This window comes from Nycticebus coucang, chromosome 3 (assembly GCF_027406575.1).
Source record: "Nycticebus coucang isolate mNycCou1 chromosome 3, mNycCou1.pri, whole genome shotgun sequence".
NCBI classification, from domain to species: Eukaryota; Metazoa; Chordata; class Mammalia; order Primates; family Lorisidae; genus Nycticebus; species Nycticebus coucang.
In genome coordinates this window covers 50,787,162-50,805,725 of record NC_069782.1, presented here as the reverse complement: position 1 = coordinate 50,805,725, position 18,564 = coordinate 50,787,162, and the positions used below count along the sequence as shown (strand labels likewise).

The following is an 18,564-nucleotide window of genomic DNA, read 5'->3' as shown; positions in this document are numbered from 1 at the left end:
TCTCAGCTACTCGGATGTTGAAGGCAATAGGATCTCTTGAGCCCAAGAGTTTGAGATTGCTGTGAGCTATGATGCCCTGTACTCCACCCAGGATGACAGAGTGACACTCTGTCTTATAAAAAAAAAAAGTTAATTCTTACATTTTATCAGTTAAATAAATAAAAAGTTGTTCAATTCTTTTTTTTTTTTGAGTCAATTCTTATCAAAGTATTTTATTTGATGATTTTATTTATACATCCCGAGAGGTTTAATCCAGGTCGTCACCACCTAGGTAGACTGTTTCACATCTTGAGAGGTTTAATCGGGGTTGTTGTCTCCTAGGTAGACTGTTTCACATCCCGAGTGCTTTAATCCAGATTGTCATCTGCTAGGTAGTCTGTTTCACATCCCGAGGGGTTTAATCCAGGTCGTCACCTCCTACGTAGACTGTGTCACATCCTGAGAGGTTTAATCAGGGTTGTCTTCTCCTAGGTATACTATTTCACATCCCGAAATGTTCAATCCAGATTATCATCTCCTAGGTCGACTGTTTCCCATCCTTAGGTTTAATCCAGGTCGTGACCTCCTAGGTACACTATTTCACATCCCAAGAGGTTTAATCCAGGTTGTCATCTCCTAGGTAGACTGTTTCACATCCCGAGAGGTTTAATTTATATTGTCGTCTGCTAGGTAGACTGTTTTACATCCTGAGAGGTTTAATCCAGGTCGTCACCCTTTAGTTAGACTATTTCACATACCGAGAGGTTTAATCCAGGTCATCACCTCCTAGGTAGACTGTTTCACATTGTGAGAAGTTTAATCCAGGTTGTCATCTCCTAGGTAGACTCTCTCACATCCTGAGAATTGGCTGCTTTCAGTGTGGACGTTCTCCTCTACTTTCCTCCCTCCCTTTTTTCCTTCTTTAATTTCTTCCTCCTTCTGTCCTTTCCGTCATTATTGAGCAACAATAGTTATCTATATTTTCTTATGTTATTTTATCTACCTGGAATTATCTTTTTACTATCAGAATTTCCCATTCCCTCTTACTAACAAACTCACGTATGAAGATTCAGTTTTTGCAACTCTTCCCAGAAGCCTCTGCTGACATTCCTAAGGGTGATATTGAGTATTCTGCCCCCTGTGCTTTGATATCTTCTGTACAGAAACTGACACAATTTATTTCACTTACTCATTTGTGTGTATTTTTTTTCAGTTGGACTGTGGTCTCCTTGAGGGCAGGCACAATATCTCATTTATCTTTGTATCTCCAGGATTCAGTTGCAACACCTAACAGAGAGTGAGTGCTTAACAAATATTTGTTGAATTATACATTTTCCAAAACTTTGTTCCAGCTGAAATAATTTGTATATGGTCCGTAGAGTCTACTTTTGTTAACATGTTTTTACTTGTTCAGAATACTCAAGAGGCTATAGAGCTGTTGAATGTAATGACTGAGAGCATGGATTTGGGAGCCTGACTGTTTGACTTTAAATCCTTTCTTGGCCACTTGACGTGTGTAAATCTTTGCCACATTATCTAAATTGAACTCCCTGTGTTTGAGTTTCTCTATATGTAAAATAGAAATAACAGTGGCTATTTTGTAAGTGTTTTTTGTGATGATGAATCAAATTTTAACGTACAAAAGAGCATAGAATGTGCTTGGAATAGAAATTGGAAATACTAATTGATTAATAATACACATATTAACTATTATTATTATATTCTCATTTACTTCAGCTCATTTAAATGCTTTTCCTATATTCTGATCAGAGCCAGTCTTAAGAGAAAATGTAAACTAAATGACCAAATAATGGTTATGTCCCACCGAGACTCTAGGAGCAATTAGACTCCAATCACTATTGGTTCATCCACTCCTGTTTTGTAATGTTTTCGTCTTGTTTCTATATAGAAAAACAGTACTAGCCCCAGAGTTTGTTTATTTTTTCAGTCAAACAAGCACATTTGGTCAAAAGTTTCACATTCTTCAAAAGATTGGTCATGTGGCATGATGAATTTTATGACTTTCCAAAGTATGAATGGTGAGAACATTTATTGATCTATGCACATCAATTTATTGATCTATGCTGGGTTTGATCTAGTTCCAAGTGAAGAGTAAAAAATCAGCAGCCATCAAGAGCATCAAAGGATGACTGATATACAGGCATTTGGTTTCCTTTTGCATCTCACTTAGTGAGGAAGATTCTAGAGTTAGTGTCTGAGCTACACATGTCTGTTAGGGGCTGAATCAAAGCCTCACATTCGCTTTGCAACACATTCACGGGATCAGGACTCTGCACAGAGGCATCACAGGACTAGGAAGCAACACCTTTTATGAAAGTGTCACACACACACATTTACATGGACAAAAGCATCACACATCCAGTCAGAAAGTGCTTATTATCATAACGAGGGCTTGGTTAGAGGGTGGAGAATAAGAGATAGCACACAGAGAGGCTGTGATTAATAATAGTTTGTAGCATATGTCAGAATCACTAGGAGAGTGGAATTGGAATCTTCTTCACACAAAGAAATAATAACTCTTTGTGGTGATGCTTGTCCCAATGGTCCTATCTGATCATTACACATTGAATGCTAGTATCAAGATATGTACCCCATAATTATGTACAACTATTTACCCATAAAAATTAAAAATTAAAAACCCATGTAAAATGGCTTAAGGATTCAGCAGTGCTGATCTTTTAAACATTATTTTCCTAATTTTGTAAAGAAAGCACACAATCTTTGAATTCACACATACTTAAAAGACTGAGGTTAACTTGTCCATGGCAGACTTGAGAGATGACAGCTAACGTCAAGGGATGGATGATTTCCTGTACAAATACCCCCTTATGTATTATTCTCAACCACCCCTGCCCAAACTGCTACTCGACCTATGAAACAAATCGTGCCATGAGCACAGATAACTCCAGACTTCAGGTCTGTAATCTGATCGTGGCCCTCGGCAACCAGAAATGAGTTTCCTTCTAATCAGCCTTCCATCAGTGCCCAGTCACGCATATAAAGGAGGTCGGGGGTGGGAGGATTTGCACTGCTCTTCAGCACCAGGGCTGTGGACAGCAGAACCTCCGCCAGCTTCGCTGCTGCACCGTTAGTCCCCCTGTTGCAGAGAAGGAAAATTGCATCCGGATCCATGCAGCCGGCAATGATGATGTTTTCAAGTAAATACTGGGCAAGGAGAGGGTTTTCCTTGGATTCAGCGGTGCCCGAAGAGCATCAGCTACTGGGCAGCTCCGCAGTGAGTACTGAGTGCACGGCACTCTCCAAGGACTGTTTCCTTGGGTGGTGATCATCTTCTCTCCATGAGAACACCTGCTGTGGAGGAAGCACACACCTCAGGCTCCTCCTCTTTTACCAGCTGTCCACTCTGCTTCCCTCCTGTCTGCCTCCCGTCTCCCTCCTGTCATTGTAAAGCTAAGCAGGTGTACTGATTGCTGCGTGCTGAACTTTCTTTCCTCAGTGTTTATAAGTAGAAAGTGATAGTGCCTGAAGAAGTGCCTGAACATTAAGAATGAGAGGTTGGCAGGACATGGTGGTTCCTACATGTAACCCTAATACCTAGGGAGGCCAAGGCGAGAGAATTGCTTGGGGCCAGGAGATTGAGATCAGCCTGAGCAAGAGCAAGACCCTGTCTCAACAACAGCAACAACAACGAAAAAAAAAAAAGGAAAAAAGAAAAAAGCATGCGGGTGAGGTGGCCACATGCCTGTCATCCCAGTTACCCAGGAACCTGAGGCAGGAAGCTCAGTTGAGCCCATGAGTTTGGGTGAGATTGTAGTGAGCTATGATGACACCACTGCACTCTTAAAAAAAGAGGAGAGACAGAGACAGAGAAATCAATGTCATAAATGCACGCCAAAAAACCCCAAAATGTGTAGAATCCTGAAAGGCCATTTATTCAGAGGAGAAAGAGGGAGAAGAAATCTAAACCGAATGTCCATATTCCCAGAAGACCATTGTGTCTTCTCCAGCTCCTTCAGTCGACACCCAGTCCTTAGACACAGAATCACTATTTTCTATTCTTGGCTATAGGTACAGGTTATTGAAAGGAAAGATCAGGCTCTTTCCAAACTCTTCCCTGTGCTCCACATTATGCAATTATTTTTTCAGTTTAGTTGATGAAATAATGAGAGTAATATGCACTTGCTTTAGTATTTAAATAAATAAATTTTTAGTGTTTAAAATATTTACAGAATAAAAAGGTAACAATTCACAGAGTTTTAGATCCCAATTTGAGGTAATAGTCATAGCATTTAACAAAAACAGTGAAATTAAAGGGTATTCATTTAAAGCATATGAAGCTTGTTTTAAAAAATACAAAAATGTATTCAGGTTCCTAGTCATTAAAAATATTAAATGGTATTTTCTTATTGCACTATCTGTTTATTCACTAAGTCTTATTCAGCCTGTATCATGAAATAATCTGTTCTAACACTGTAGCTCCCACCACAGGGTTGCATCATACTGACGTGTTACTGCTAAAAGTGTTGAAAAGTAAACATAGCAACGTGTGCAGCACCATTTAAGTCAATTTGCAAAAGTGAGGTCAAAACATAAATAGATTTTCTAACCTTTAAATAGCATGAATATTTGGATGAGATATTATGTTGAAGAATTTTGAAGTCCTAATGAAAGAAAACAAAGAAAGCGTGGAGTTATGGTTAATGTATGACCCTTTCACATAGAAAATGCTACTTAAATATATGAGATCTGTGTGTTATGTGGTGAGGAGGAGGCAGATGTTGAGAGTACTAAGACCTGGAAACTTTCAATGACTAAACAGACTGTCAAATACCAATGTCTGTTTAAACTTTTCTCCCTCAAGTCACAAATAATAAACTGTCCATTTCTCCTATATGTAAGTCTAGCAAGCGAAGCAGTACTAATGTGTGAAATCAGAGGAAGACAGTGGTAAATCACCATTCACTGGGTTCCACACCAAACCTACATTTTTCAGATGGGTGAAATTATATCACATCATCATTTGTCAGGGAGATAGGCCTCTGTTTGTCCAACTCTGCTTTTGCACATAAAGAACACGAACCAGACCACCATCATTTTACATTATCACATGAAAGTTTCCAGCTTTTTTATTTTGCATTTCTGACAATGTGAGCTCAGTTACTGGAATCTGTCATTTTTATCTTTATCCAACAGGACTAAAAGTCCTCATATTATCACATGGTACAGGATCTTGAGTGGCTGATGAAATGTTAATCTTTTCCCATTTCTCAGATTCTACTGATTGTTCCTCCCAATTAGCCAGCCAGTTTCCTTCCTTCCTTCCTTCTCTCCCTCCCTTTCTCCCTTCCTTTTTCCCCCTTTTATTTGTAGCTAAATTTTAATAGTCATTTTTCAGATACTGTCTTCTGACACAGGCGGCCTTAGCTGCACACCCTCCTTGCTATGAACTGCTGCAGGTAAATTCACATTGACAGTCGACATGGAAAATGAGGATCTGATTGCAGAAAGTAGGGTTATCAAAGAATTCCTAGATTTGTCCTGACATGTTTCAGAATGAAATGGATGTATTTTTTAAAAATGGATATTTTGTAGTTAAGTGAGATTAAAATATTGTTATCAAAAATATATATGTGGTCCTTTTTTTATGTTTAATGATATATATATATGTAGTTTCCATGTGATTCAACTAGGCTAAAATGTCAAATTTTGTGTTGTAAAATAAACCTAGAAATGTAGGAATTATTTATCTATGATACCTTATACTTTATGATGGTCAGATTTTTTTTTGTTGCCATTAAAATGAAGCAAATTTGATTCCCCTTTAATATCAGCCACTAGATGGTGTCTAAGACCCCTGGAAAATAGTGTCCTGGAGTAAATTAGACCAATATTCATGATCGAAAGTTACGAGTGACATAGCACCTTCACCTTGAGTTTGTGTGATTGGTGGGGCTTCCAGCATACGAGCAGAATATCTGGGAGGAAGTTCTAATTATGGGGGACTCTGGAGTCATAACTAATATATGTCTGTGTGTTTTGTGCTTGTACCTTCCTGAAGCTAAACAAAGCTAACTCTGGCAAAAGCGATGACAAGAAAGGCAGCAAGGGAAGCGGCAGAAGCGAGGCAGCCTCTGAGAGCGGCAAGACCGCAGTTGTGTTCTCCTTGAAAAACGAAGTGGGCGGCTTGGTGAAGGCGCTGAGGCTCTTTCAGGTGGATGCAAAATATCATTACATAATTTCAAAAATGACTGTGTGCCTGGTTACAAGCCTGCCATCTGCCGTCAAACATTATTAAATCCATTTCTAGATAAGGTGCTAAAAGATTCAAAGGACCCAAACTTCATGAGGCCTTCTTTACAGGAAGAGTTTGTCTGTCAAACAATGAAATCAGAAAATCTGTATGAACTATGATTTCTGAGTTCACAGTTAGCCTGTTAGGAACTCTGCAGACTGTTGCTAGGTGAGGAAGTCAAAATGTGAGCTTCCACACTGGAAAATGCAAATATGAGAGGAGCCACGCAGGGGATCTTTTTATTTTATTTATTTATTTTTTTGTAGAGACAGAGTCTCACTTTATGGCCCTTGGTAGAGTGCCGTGGCATCACACAGCTCACAGCAACCTCCAACTCCTGGGCTTAAGCGATTCTCTTGCCTCAGCCTCCCGAGTAGCTGGGACTACAGGCGCCCGCCACAACACCCAGCTATTTTTTGTTGCAGTTTGGCCGGGGCTGGGTTTGATCCTGCCACCCTCGGTATATGGGGCCGGCGCCTTACCGACTGAGCCACAGGCGCCACCCTCACGCAGGCAATCTTAACCATCATGAGCCTGCAGCTTGATGTGATGTGTTCAAATTTACATGGTGCAGATGTCCTAAGAGCACATTTGTTGCGTGAAGTAAAATGCGTGCCCAGGCACTTGGTCGTCCCCCGAGCTTCATTGTTTCATGAACTTCATGTGTCTTTTTGTAAAGACAAATCATTCTCCTTTATATATAAATTGTAGGGCTAGCTTTCCTCTTATCTTATAGAAATGCTGTATCATCTTCCCATCAATTTGTGGCGTGAACCCTCAAGAAAGATTCTGAATAGGGGTGAGGCTAGAAAAGCCCAGGAAAGCTGTTGTCTTCTTACCAGCATACACCTAATGGTTTCTCTACCATTCAGCAAACACCTTCCCTGACAAATGTGTTTTGTCTGGGGGCGCTGGCTGTTGATGAACGCTGTGTGATAAGGAGCCTGGCCCCGCAGGTGCCTTGAGCTGCTGGTGCACTGGAAAGATAGTTGGAATTGCAGTCAGGGGATTCAGACAGCAATTGGCTTGGCTAATCACTAGCTGCTTCCTAGGTTCAATTTCTTCATTTGTAAAATAGCAATAATAATTCCTACCTAACAGGATTGTTGGGATGAAATAACGTGCACGAAAGCACTTTGCAGAGCTCACAGATCTGAGGCTTTATTATGATGCCTCTGTAATGATCATAGAGGGAAATTAGCAGCCTGATTTGGCAAATATTTCCTTGTTCACTTTTGACCTTGAAAAAAGGATCGGGCACCATAAACAGTGATAATGGAAATCTGGGGAAATATTTTACACATAATTATGTCATCTAAGGCTGTATCCATACAGTGCCAAAGGTAGGACAGTCCAATTCGACATCTGGGTACAGTGGAAAAAATCCCTGGAGAAGGATTGCACAGCCGTGAATTTTCACTCCGCCATCAGCTAGTCACGGGGCTTTCGCTAACCCACTTAATCCATGTGGACCTCAGTTCCCCTAAAAACGTCAACTCTATTTCAACCAAAGGACATTAAAAGCCCAAAGTGATAGAATGTATGTGAAGTCTCTTGCACCTTGAACTTAATATTAATCTTACTATTATTATCAGCCAATGTAGAAAATATGGCATTATCGTAAAGGTTAGTAAAAACAGAAATAGAACATTTTGTTTCCTAGTCATAGGACTGGTTTCTTTATATAGTAGAGAATGCCGGTTCATTTAATCCTATTCTGACACTGGAAACTACCTATCCTGTTCCTATGCTGAAAATTCTGAGATCATCCAGGACTGTATCAGAGAAACTGTGCTGGTCATCAGAGTGCACCAACTGGGATGGTGGGTGTGTCTGGTTATCGGGGGTGGGTTGGGGTGGAGAGAACTTAGTCTTCAGTTAAGTAAGGAGAAAGGAAGAGTACACCACTGGGGAAATTCAAACCTGATTTTAAAATATTAAATTACCACCCTGCTTTGTGGTCCTCACTGTAAGATGTTTTACCTCTGAGACTTGTTATAGATGATAGTGGCAGGAACACGGCAGAGGATGAAGCTGGCCCAGAGTAGTCGTCAAAAGGGAACAATTACTAAGGAGTTCCCTTCTTTTATTTACCTTTCTCCCCCTCTTCACTGTGCCCTAAGGAAGTGCTTTATTTTCCTTTTGTCTTTGGACATTCTCTCTTGATGGCTTCCTTTTCTTTTTCTATAATGTAGGTGATAATTTAAATGTTTCCCAGACTTTGGTCATGTTTATACCACCTCCCCAATTTCTACCTACCATTTGTACTATTTACTTACTTACTTATTGTTTTAGAGACAGGGTATTACTCTGTTGCTCAGGCTGACCTTGAACTCCTGGGCAAGTGATCCTCCCACCTTGGTCTCCCAAGTGGCTGGGACTAGAGGAGCCACCACTCTACATGTGGCTCTGAATTTATTTATTTTTATTTATTTTTTGTTTGAGACAAGAGTCTCAAGCTGTCACCCTGGGTAGAGTGCTGTGGCATCACAGCTCACAGCAACCTCAAATTCCTAGGCTTAAGCGATTCTCTTGTCTCAGCCTCCCAAGTAGCTGGGACAACAGACAACTGCCACAATGCCCGGCTATTTTTTTGTTGTTGTTGCAGTTGTCATTGTTGTTTTAAGCAGGCCTGGGCCGGGTTTGAACGCACCACCCTAGGTGTAGGTGGCCGGTGCCCTGCTGACTGAGCTAGGGGTGCCGCCCATCAGTACTTTTTTTTTTTTTTTTTGTAGAGACAGAGTCTTACTTTACCGCCCTTGGTAGAGTACCATGATGTCACAGGACTCACAGCAACCTCCAGCTCTTGGGCTTACGGGATTCTGCCTCAGCTGGGACTACAGGCGTGGGACTACAGTCCGGACCACAACGCCCGGCTATTTTTTTGTTGCAGTTCAGCCAGGGCTGGGTTTGAACCCGCCACTCTCCGTATATGGGGCCGGCGCCCTACTCACTGAGCCACAGGTGCCACCTGTCTGTACTTATTTTTAAAAGATTACTTTTAACTTCAGTTTCTTTCTTTCTTTTTTCTTTTTTTTTTTTTTTTGCAGTTTTTGACCAGGGCCGGGCTTGAACCCACCACCTCCAGTATATGGGGCCGGTACTCTACTCCTTGAGCCACAGGTGCCATCCTAAACTTCAATTTATTTCAAAAGGAAAGTTTATATCAGGGGCTTGAGGTTTTTTTTGTTGTTGTTGTTATGTTTTTCAGAAACAAAACGAGAACATAAATCTGGATATTACATGCTTAATGAACTTTTCCTCAAACTCATCATCATCACCTGTGGGGTGTGGCGCACTTTGGGAAATGATGATGTCTGTAATTCCAATACATTTTATAGGGCCCTTTTATATAGTTTAAATGCTGTCTCTTTTTAAAATGAGATAGTACAACCTACACAGAGAAGCATAATTATATAGTGTTCCTATTATTAGAGACAATGGTTGAAAACATTTCCACATTTTAGGCAATCAAGGAGCAAGGAAACTGTCTTTCCCTCTTTTGTGGGCACTCAGTATCCTTTTGCTTATGAGTTAAACAAGAAAAGCCGGCAGCATTCCTTTCACTGTGCCCTGGAGGTGATTTAGGGATGTGCTTATGTTTGCACAGGAGAAGCACGTCAACATGGTTCACATCGAGTCTAGGAGGTCCCGAAGAAGGAGTTCTGAGGTCGAAATCTTTGTGGACTGTGAGTGCGGCAAAACAGAATTCACCGAGCTCATTCAGTTGCTGAAATTTCAAACCACAATTGTGACTCTGAATCCGCCGGAGAACATTTGGACAGAGGAAGAAGGCAAGGGTGGTCTCTGTCGGGTGATTTTACAATCTGACAAATGTTGGAAGAGTGAAAAGCAGCCTGTGAGCTAACATATTTGTTTCAACAGAGCTGGAGGATGTGCCCTGGTTCCCCCGGAAGATCTCTGAGTTAGACAGATGCTCTCACAGAGTTCTCATGTATGGGTCTGAGCTGGATGCCGACCACCCAGTAAGTGTCCAGTCAAATTCATTCCGCACTTGCTCTCTCAGCTCTGCTCACATGCAGGCTGAGTGCCGTGTTCTGTGCTGTCATGCTTTACTGTAGAACAATTCATTATTGATTGCCCCTAGCAGAGAGCAGACTTCCAAGTGATAAAGCTTTCCTGTACGTGTGTGTTGACCAGAAGCAGGTTAGAGGGATGGCATTTTCATATAGCACTTATTTCTAAAAAGGATTGGCTAGAGGAGGAGATTTTAAACCTTGGAGAACATTTCTGTGGAATTAGACAGCCTGAAATATACTTGCAGATGGAGACCCTTGGAAAAATGATGAACTGAAATTGATCACACCTTTGGGAAAGTAGGGAGGATTAGGCAGTGTGGGGCTCAGTGAGAGAATAAAATTCTTCCCACTATTTTCCTTGACTTGAGGTAGTTAGGGGTAGAGTAATGTGGTTGACTTCAGTCTCAATGGAAAGGTAGGGGGTTTGAGAATAAGGCTGTGATGGAAGACGTACCTCTTCCCACGTCTACCCTGGATCTATCTACCACCATTCTCTCCACTACTCCCATAAAAACGACCAGCTTTAAAGAAATATGATACTTGGGTAAGCATTTCCCACTATTCTTCCCTTCCCCCCTTTACATCAGTTTTTATTTAACACAAGAGACCTGGAACTTCTTTATGGTCCGAGTGAAGCAGGCTAATAGCCTGGGAGAGGTAAGCAGTGCGCCCATCCATCACAGCCGTTCCTTCCCTCCTCAGGTGGCCCCTGTCTGAACACGGGTGGACAACAGAGTAAAACCCACACAGATCAGTAATGCTGATAGGAAGCCTTTGGGGTCTGAGGGTGATAGTTTACGGATATTCTTCCTGTTGAAATGTAGGGAATCTAGGGACCTGGCACAGGACTGTGCTCTGTGCCCTGCTCTCCAGGTGTCACTTCGGATTAGCAGCATCAGCATCATGTGGGGATTTATTTGAACAAGTCCACTCTTCCATGTGAGAACACTTGTTTTAAAGGAAACCATGATAACTTTAATACTGGGAGAATTTTCAGTAGAACCAGTAATTTGGCATAATATATCCGTTCAGGCCAATTCAAATATACCATTCAAACAAATGGTCGCACAGCTGTCATTCACCACACTATTTTCAAAAAGCTGAATTCCCTCAAAAACAATGTATAGCAGTATAACAATGTATAACAATGCCAGTATAGCCTAAATTTCAGAATAGTTTCCAGTAACTCACACGAAAGGCTCCTTGAACATTAGAGAAATGTTGAAAAATGCTTTTAATAATCATCCATTGTTATCTTCCCCTTTCCCAACCTCCGAGAAGTTAGAACTGGCACAGAAGCCTGATTTAAGAACTTAGAAGTACCGGATTGCACTGACACCAGCTGTTAACTTGCAGAATGACCTTGGCTAAGTCCCTCTACCGCCTGCACCTCATGTTTTTTATGTAAAGGTAGAAATAAAATTGCTATTGACCTCAAAGGAGTGTTTGAAAAGCCTAGTTAATAAAACAACTGGAAGGCATTTTGGCCAGAGTAAATGCTTAATTCCAGTAATGGAAATGCTGTATTAAATCATCTGGATCAGTGCCTGGACAGGAAAGGATTTTTTGATAACCTCAGATACCCTAATGCTCCCCTTAGTCGAGTCTGAAAATTAGCCTGGAGAAAGGAGTTCAGCCATTTTAATGGAACAATCACAAGAACCACTGACCTTGCAGAGACAAAGTTTATTCCAATAGCAAGCATGAATTTTCCTGGGTTTGATTTTATTCCATTACTCCTGATTATCCCCCCTTACGATACCATCTCTTATTTTCTGTGCAGCCACTTGAAATCATTGCAAGTACTTAACAATCCCCTCTCTTGTCATTTTTAAACCACATATATTTCTCTCATAAGCATACCAAATGCTCATTATGCAAAATTTGATATTGGTAAATTGGTGTTTTGTAAGTTATTATTTGATAAGTATGGAAAAAAGATGTTCAAGCCCTTTTATGCCTGGGAATAATCCCAATTCTGAGACAGACCCAGGGACCCTTTTTGATAGTTCAGAAAGGTCTTGGAATTTAAGAGTCAGGTTGCTGAGGCTCCCTGGAAAGGGTTAAATCTCTAACTCAGTGCTTCTCAAACTTTAGTGGAACAACAAACCACCTTTGAAAGCCTTTAAAAATGCAAATAGTGAGGCCCTCCCACCTGTAATCCCAGCACTCTGGGAGGCCCACGCAGGTGGATTGCCTGAGCTCAGGAGTTCAAGACCAGCCTGAGCCAGACCCAGAGACCCTCCCCACCCCCAGCCACCGTCTCCTGTCTCTCATCTCTAAAAATAGCCGGGCGTTGTGGCAGACATCTGTAGGGAAGCTGAGAAGCTACTTGGGAGGCTGAGGCAAAAGAATGCTTGAGCCCAAGAGTCTGAGGTTGCTGTGAACTATGATATCACAGAACTCAACCCAGGGTGACAAAGCGAGATTCTTGTCTCAAAAAAAAAGTGCAGATAATGATTCTGAAGGGCTTAGGGTTCTGCATTGCCAGTACGCTTCCAGTTGAAGCTTACCACGGAGAGGGGCTGGTGACCCCACTTTGAGTAGTTAGCATCTAGCCTGGGAGGGTGTTTCAAAGTGTGGGCCAAGGTCTACTGATAAGGTACTCGTTATTAATAAAAATGCATTATCTTGAGGCTCATCTGAGGCCCACTGAATCAGAACTTCCAGGGATGGGACCAGGAATTGGCATTTGAAAGGATCTGCAGGAGATTCTGTTGGTCTCTAAAGCTCAAGAACTATGTCCTCCCTCAGTGATTCTCAGGCCTAGTTTTCCATTCAAGTCACCTGTGTAGAATTAAACAGCAATTCTTATGCTAGGGCCTCACCATGCAGAGCTCGTATCAGAACCTCTGGGAATGTGGCTAGATTTGATGTATTATTTAAAGCTCCCCAGGTGATTCCAATATTCCACCAGGGCCATGCTATTTGGAAAAGCTGCTTGAATGTCTGTAAATTTAGCTGAGCCCTTCAGGGTTCAGTCTAGGTCTTCAGTTTCTTTTGATTTAAATTGGGGTTGGGGGGAAGGTGGATTTGTCCTCTGTGGGTGCTACCTATAGTTGCCAATTTACCAAATAAGTATATAGAATGCCCAGTTACATTTGACTTTCCATTAAACAAATAACTTTCAGTGTAAGTATGTCCCAAGGTATTGCATGGGACATACTTATACTAAAAAAGGGTTGTTTTTTTTTTCTCCCACTGTTCATCAGAAATTCAGATTTAACTGGTAACCTTCTGCCCAGCCTCAGTGCAGAAGGACAGGCCCAGGGAACGCTGTTTCTCTGCAATTGCTAGTGCGGCTGGCGTCCCTGTGTCACTTTGCCAGGCCTGGCAGCGCTGGCTGGCCCACCGCATCTGCGTAATCACTGCCACACTAATGAGGTGTGACGAGCAGATCGCTCTCTCGCGACTGGAGAGGTGCAGGTGTTTGCCGAGGAGCGAGCTGAGATTCTTCGGGGGGATCACGGCGCTGTTACCATGGTGTCCGGGCTGGCAGGCACTGGGGAACAGATGTTGTGCTTTTCACAGGGCGCTCTTCCTTTTGTCGTGTCCCGCTTTCTTGTTGAATAATAAAGGTGCTTGTTGCTCTTCAGTTTTGCCATCTCAGGCAGCCTGGTTTTACCAGTGAGAGTGGGAACGTGTACTTTCTTGCATGACCATGTTTAACCTCTACAGCAGGGGACCCCTTGTAAGGTCACAGGCCGATTTGTGAATGTGGTAACTCTGGTCATAAAATTGTGAGATACTTCAAACCCAGTTAAGAAACTCCCAATTGGCAGTGTAAGAAAGAAAGTGCTAGGTTCGGGGTCCAGGGATTCTTGGTTTTTGCAGGGTGTTAGGAAGGTCTCAGTATCCACCCCACCCCCCTCCTCCTCACCGTTAGTAACTGTCTCGTCATTCCTGAAGGAAAGGTGTCCGGCCAGGGAGGCCTTCATTTCTGTGAACGGCCCACCTTCCAGAAAGGTCTCAGGGGCAGCAGAGATCTCTGTGGGCCCGCACTGTCCTTTCCCCTCAGCCCCGTGGCCTGTCTCCTGCCGGCGGGGTTCAGTGGGCCCCGCTCTGCTTCCTGTTCATCCTGGTACAGGGGAGAAGCTAAATTGAAAACAGTTTCTTCTGGGCTTCCAGCAGCTTGAAGAAACAACACTGGAAAGAATTGAATGTCTGAAGGAATCTAAAGGAAAGGAAAATGCAAGGTCTGTTGACAAGAGGAGAGATTTTTGAATAAAGCAGGAAGTCCTCTCAGCAGGATTCCCTGTGACTGAAAACTCACAGACATGATGTGTAATTTCCCAAGTGGATGGTGAAGGATGGAAATCATGAAGTTGGCTAAGAATAATTAGCATTACAGGAACTTGGAGTGGCTTGGTGCTAGGCTGCTAGCTTGTGCATGAATCCCTTTAAGTCAATTTAGCATTCTGCGGCTAGTAATCATAACATACAGCAAAACCTCTTTAATTTATACTAATTCGGGAATGTGATGATCATTCTGAATAATTTTTTTTGATCTTATATATTATTATTATTTATAGAGATGGGGGGGTCTTACTATTGTCCAGTCTTGGTCTTGAACTCCTGGGAGCTCAATTGAGCTCAATTGATGCTCCCACTCCAGGCTTCCAAAGTGTTAGGGGTTATAAGTGTGAGCCACCACTCCTGGTCAGAATTTTTAATAAATGTTAGATTTGTGGGTGGCACCTGTGGCTCAGTGAGTAGGGTGGGAGCCCCATATACCAAGGGTGGCAGGTTCAAACCTGGCCCCGGCCAAACTGCAACAAAAAAAAGCCAGGCGTTGTGGCGGGCGCCTGTAGTCCCAGCTACACGGGAGCCTGAGGCAAGAGAATCACCTAAGCTCAGGAGCTGGAGGTTGCTGTGAGCTGTGACGCCACAGCCCTCTACCGAGGGCAACGAAGTGAGACTCTGTCTCAAAAAAAAAAAGTTAGATTTATTAGTTATTTATACAAACAATTAAAATTACCTTAACTTACTGAACAACCATATTAAAAGAGCCCATTTTAACAAGTACATTAATATTCACTTGTGATTAAGATCAATTTCATGCAAGTAAAACTTGAAAACGAAAAGATATTGTTCAAAATATCAATGTGTTTAAGCCATTCCACTTACGTGGAGGAAAGGTAAACTTCAGCCTGGATTCCCACACATCCTGAATTAACCCCAATTTAGTGAGATTTTACCGGAAGTGCAATTTGCTTCTGCCTATGTCATCAAGATGATCATCAAAGGGTAAAATTTACATTTGAGTGAGATTTGAGGACACTCAATAAACACCTCAGTGATTTTCTTTTTTTTTTTTTTTTTTTTTTTTAATTTTTTTATTAAATCATAAGTGTATACAATGATATGATTATGGGGCATCATACACTCACTTCATAAACCATTTGACACATTTTTATCACAGTGGTTAACATAGCCTTTCCGGCGTTATCTCAGTTACTGTGCCAAAACATTTACATTCTACAGTGATTTTCTTTTAGGCCTTCTACAGCTAATTTTCCCAGCACTTTGTAAAATAACATCTTCTCTTTTGTGTTTAAGGGATTTAAGGACAATGTCTATCGGCAGAGAAGAAAGTATTTTGTGGATGTGGCCATGAGTTATAAATAGTAAGTACTCGCATAGCTCTTTCCTGGCACCGGCGAGTTGGGGAAACACACGCTGTGTTAAACGGACCTGTCACCTCTTCTCTTTACCTTTTGCGAGAAGCAGACATGAACACTCAGCCGACACGGTAGGCTTTAAATGCCAACACTGATGTCTGACATCTGGGTATAATTGTGAAATATTGAGACCTGTGGATTACATGCCAAATGCTATGTTTATACCATTGATCTCTCAACTCTGCTAAGGCAAGGAACTATGTAACCATGTTGTGTAGTCTGCAGGACCTGGAAACTGTGTCTTAGTTTTATTTTTGACATGACTTTTCAGTAAGCCCTTTCAACATCTAGCTTCTCTAATGAAGGTAGAGGATTCAGTGAGAATGGTCGGAGGGCTTGTTGAAGAGCCGTTATAGAAAAGTCATGTGTTTGCTTTCCATGAAAAGGAAAACTTCCTGTAAACTGGAAGTGTTATGAAAAGTTTCATACGCAACCCTGGGTCAGGGTGGGGTTGAAAGTGGAGAATCTCACTTTTGGGGGTGAGGACTGTCTATGACGTTAAGAGGCAAGGACAGGGTGTGTTTGTGACTGGCAGTAAGGCGGTCTAGGTGTGTTCATCCATGCACGCCAGGCTGTAGCTTGTTCTGCTCACACCAGGGTGACTTACAGACACTCTCAGTGCTCTCCTTCCTCTGCCTGGCCCATGAGCATGAGCAGGGGTGTCTAAACTTTTGGCTTCTCTGTGCCACATGGGAAGAAGAAGAGTTGTCTTGGGCCACAAATAAAATATGCAAACACTAATGAAAGCCGATGAACAACAGCAAAAGGTTTGTACGTAATTTTTGTAATATCTGCCACCACAGTAAGCAAAAAGTCCTCACATAATCTGTATGCGACCTGTGGGTTGCCAGTTGGACACCCCTGACACAAAACTTGTCATCAGAACAGAATGGAAATCCAAGCAAAATATCACTAGGGGAAAGATTCTTCTTCTGTTTTTTTTTTTTGCAGTTTTTGGCCGGGGCTGGGTTTGAACCCGCCAGCTCCATTCTGGGCTGGAAATTGTTCTGTTTAAGTAGATTAAAGGTCGATGACCATTGTCTTCTTGCTTGGAAAGTTTCATTAGAGAAGTCTGCAGTCACTCTGATGGATTTGCCCCTATAGGTCAACTGGTACTTACTTCTGGCAGCTTGTAAAATCTTTTCTTTTGTCTTGACTTTGGACAGGTTCATCACAATGTGTCTTGGAATAGCTCAGTTAGAGTTGAGGTGACCTGGGGTCCGATAGCCCTCTGAAAGCAGTGTGTCAGAATCTTTGGTGATATTTGGGAAATTTTCTTTTATAATATTCTCTACCCTGTTTCCCCAAAAATAAGACATCCTCCAAAAATAAGACTTACTTACAGGAAAGATAAGATGTCCCCTGAAAATAAGACCTAGCACATCTTTGGGAGCACACTTAAAATAAGACACTGTCTTATTTTCGGGGAAACAGGGTAATTTGGCTTCCATTCCTCAGGGGCATTCGTCTTCCCCTTCTGGGATTCCTATAACTCGTATATTGGAACACTTCATAAGGTTTCATAATTCTGACAGTGAACGTTCTGCTTTCTGTCTCTTCTTTTCTGCCTCTTTTACTATCTGAGTTATCTCAAGAACTTTGTCTTCTACCTCTGAAATTCTTTCTTCTGCATGGTCTACCCTGTTGCTGATACTTTTCATTGCATCTTTAAGTTCCCTAATTGACTGCTTCAGTTCCTTCAGGTCTGCTATATCCTTTCTATATTTTTCATATCGTTCATCTCTTATTTGATTCTGTTTTTGGATTTCCTTTTGGTTATTTTCCACTTTATTAGCAGTTTCCTTCATTGTTTCCATCATTTCCTTTATTGTTTTCATCATGTGTATTCTAAATTCCCTTTTTGTCATTCCTAACATTTCTTTATTGGTGAAATCCTCTGCAGTAGCTACCTCATGGTCCCTTGGAGGGGTTATTCTGGACTGGTTCTTCACGTTGCCTGGTGTTTTCTGCTGATTCTTCCTCATAAGTGATTTCTTGTATCTGTTTCCTTGCCCTAATTTTCCTTTCACTTCCTCTTGCTCTTTAAATTCCCATGCCTGTGGACAGTTTTCCACTGTTTTTGTCCTCCTCTTGGGGTCCAAAAGTCTCTCGCTGACTCCCTGTATCCTCAAAGGGATGATTATAGGCAGATCCCACCAGCCAGAGATGCCTGGAGTCTTATCTCCTTAGACTCACGGTGCCCAGATGCAAGGAAGCTATTACTCAGCCACCATCTTGCTCTCCACTGAAAGATTCTTTCAAACTCAAATTGAAACTTGACTGTCCTGAGAGGCAAATTTGTTATTGGTTAAAAAAAAAAAATTAGGACATTATGTATATTATAGAAAGTATCAGTGTTGGCCTGCTTGCTTTTCTTCCTTTCCCTCCCTTCCTCTCTCTTTCTGTCTTTTTCTCTCTTTCCCTTTTTTCCCTCTCTTTCATTCCCTCCCTCCTTTCCCTTCCTTCCTCCCTCCCTCCCTCCCTTCCTTCTTCTCTCTGTCTTTCTTTTTCTCTCTTTCCCTTTTCCCACTCTCCTTCATTCCCTCCCTCCCTTCCTTTTTTTTTGACATATGAGACCCATGTGCTTAGG

General features: G+C 41.9%; 1 protein-coding gene across 1 annotated transcript in view; it reads left to right on the top strand.

The window, feature by feature from the left end:
- Window positions 1-3,121: 3,121 nt before the first annotated feature.
- Window positions 3,122-18,564, top strand: part of TPH2 (tryptophan hydroxylase 2) — a 129,646-nt gene continuing 114,203 nt past the window's right edge. The window contains exons 1-5 of the mRNA XM_053584772.1: window positions 3,122-3,235; window positions 6,020-6,172; window positions 9,864-10,053; window positions 10,139-10,239; window positions 15,853-15,920. Of these exons, the coding sequence (XP_053440747.1) occupies window positions 3,131-3,235; window positions 6,020-6,172; window positions 9,864-10,053; window positions 10,139-10,239; window positions 15,853-15,920 (617 nt within the window). The 5' untranslated portion in view covers window positions 3,122-3,130. The remainder of the gene's footprint in view (window positions 3,236-6,019; window positions 6,173-9,863; window positions 10,054-10,138; window positions 10,240-15,852; window positions 15,921-18,564) is intronic.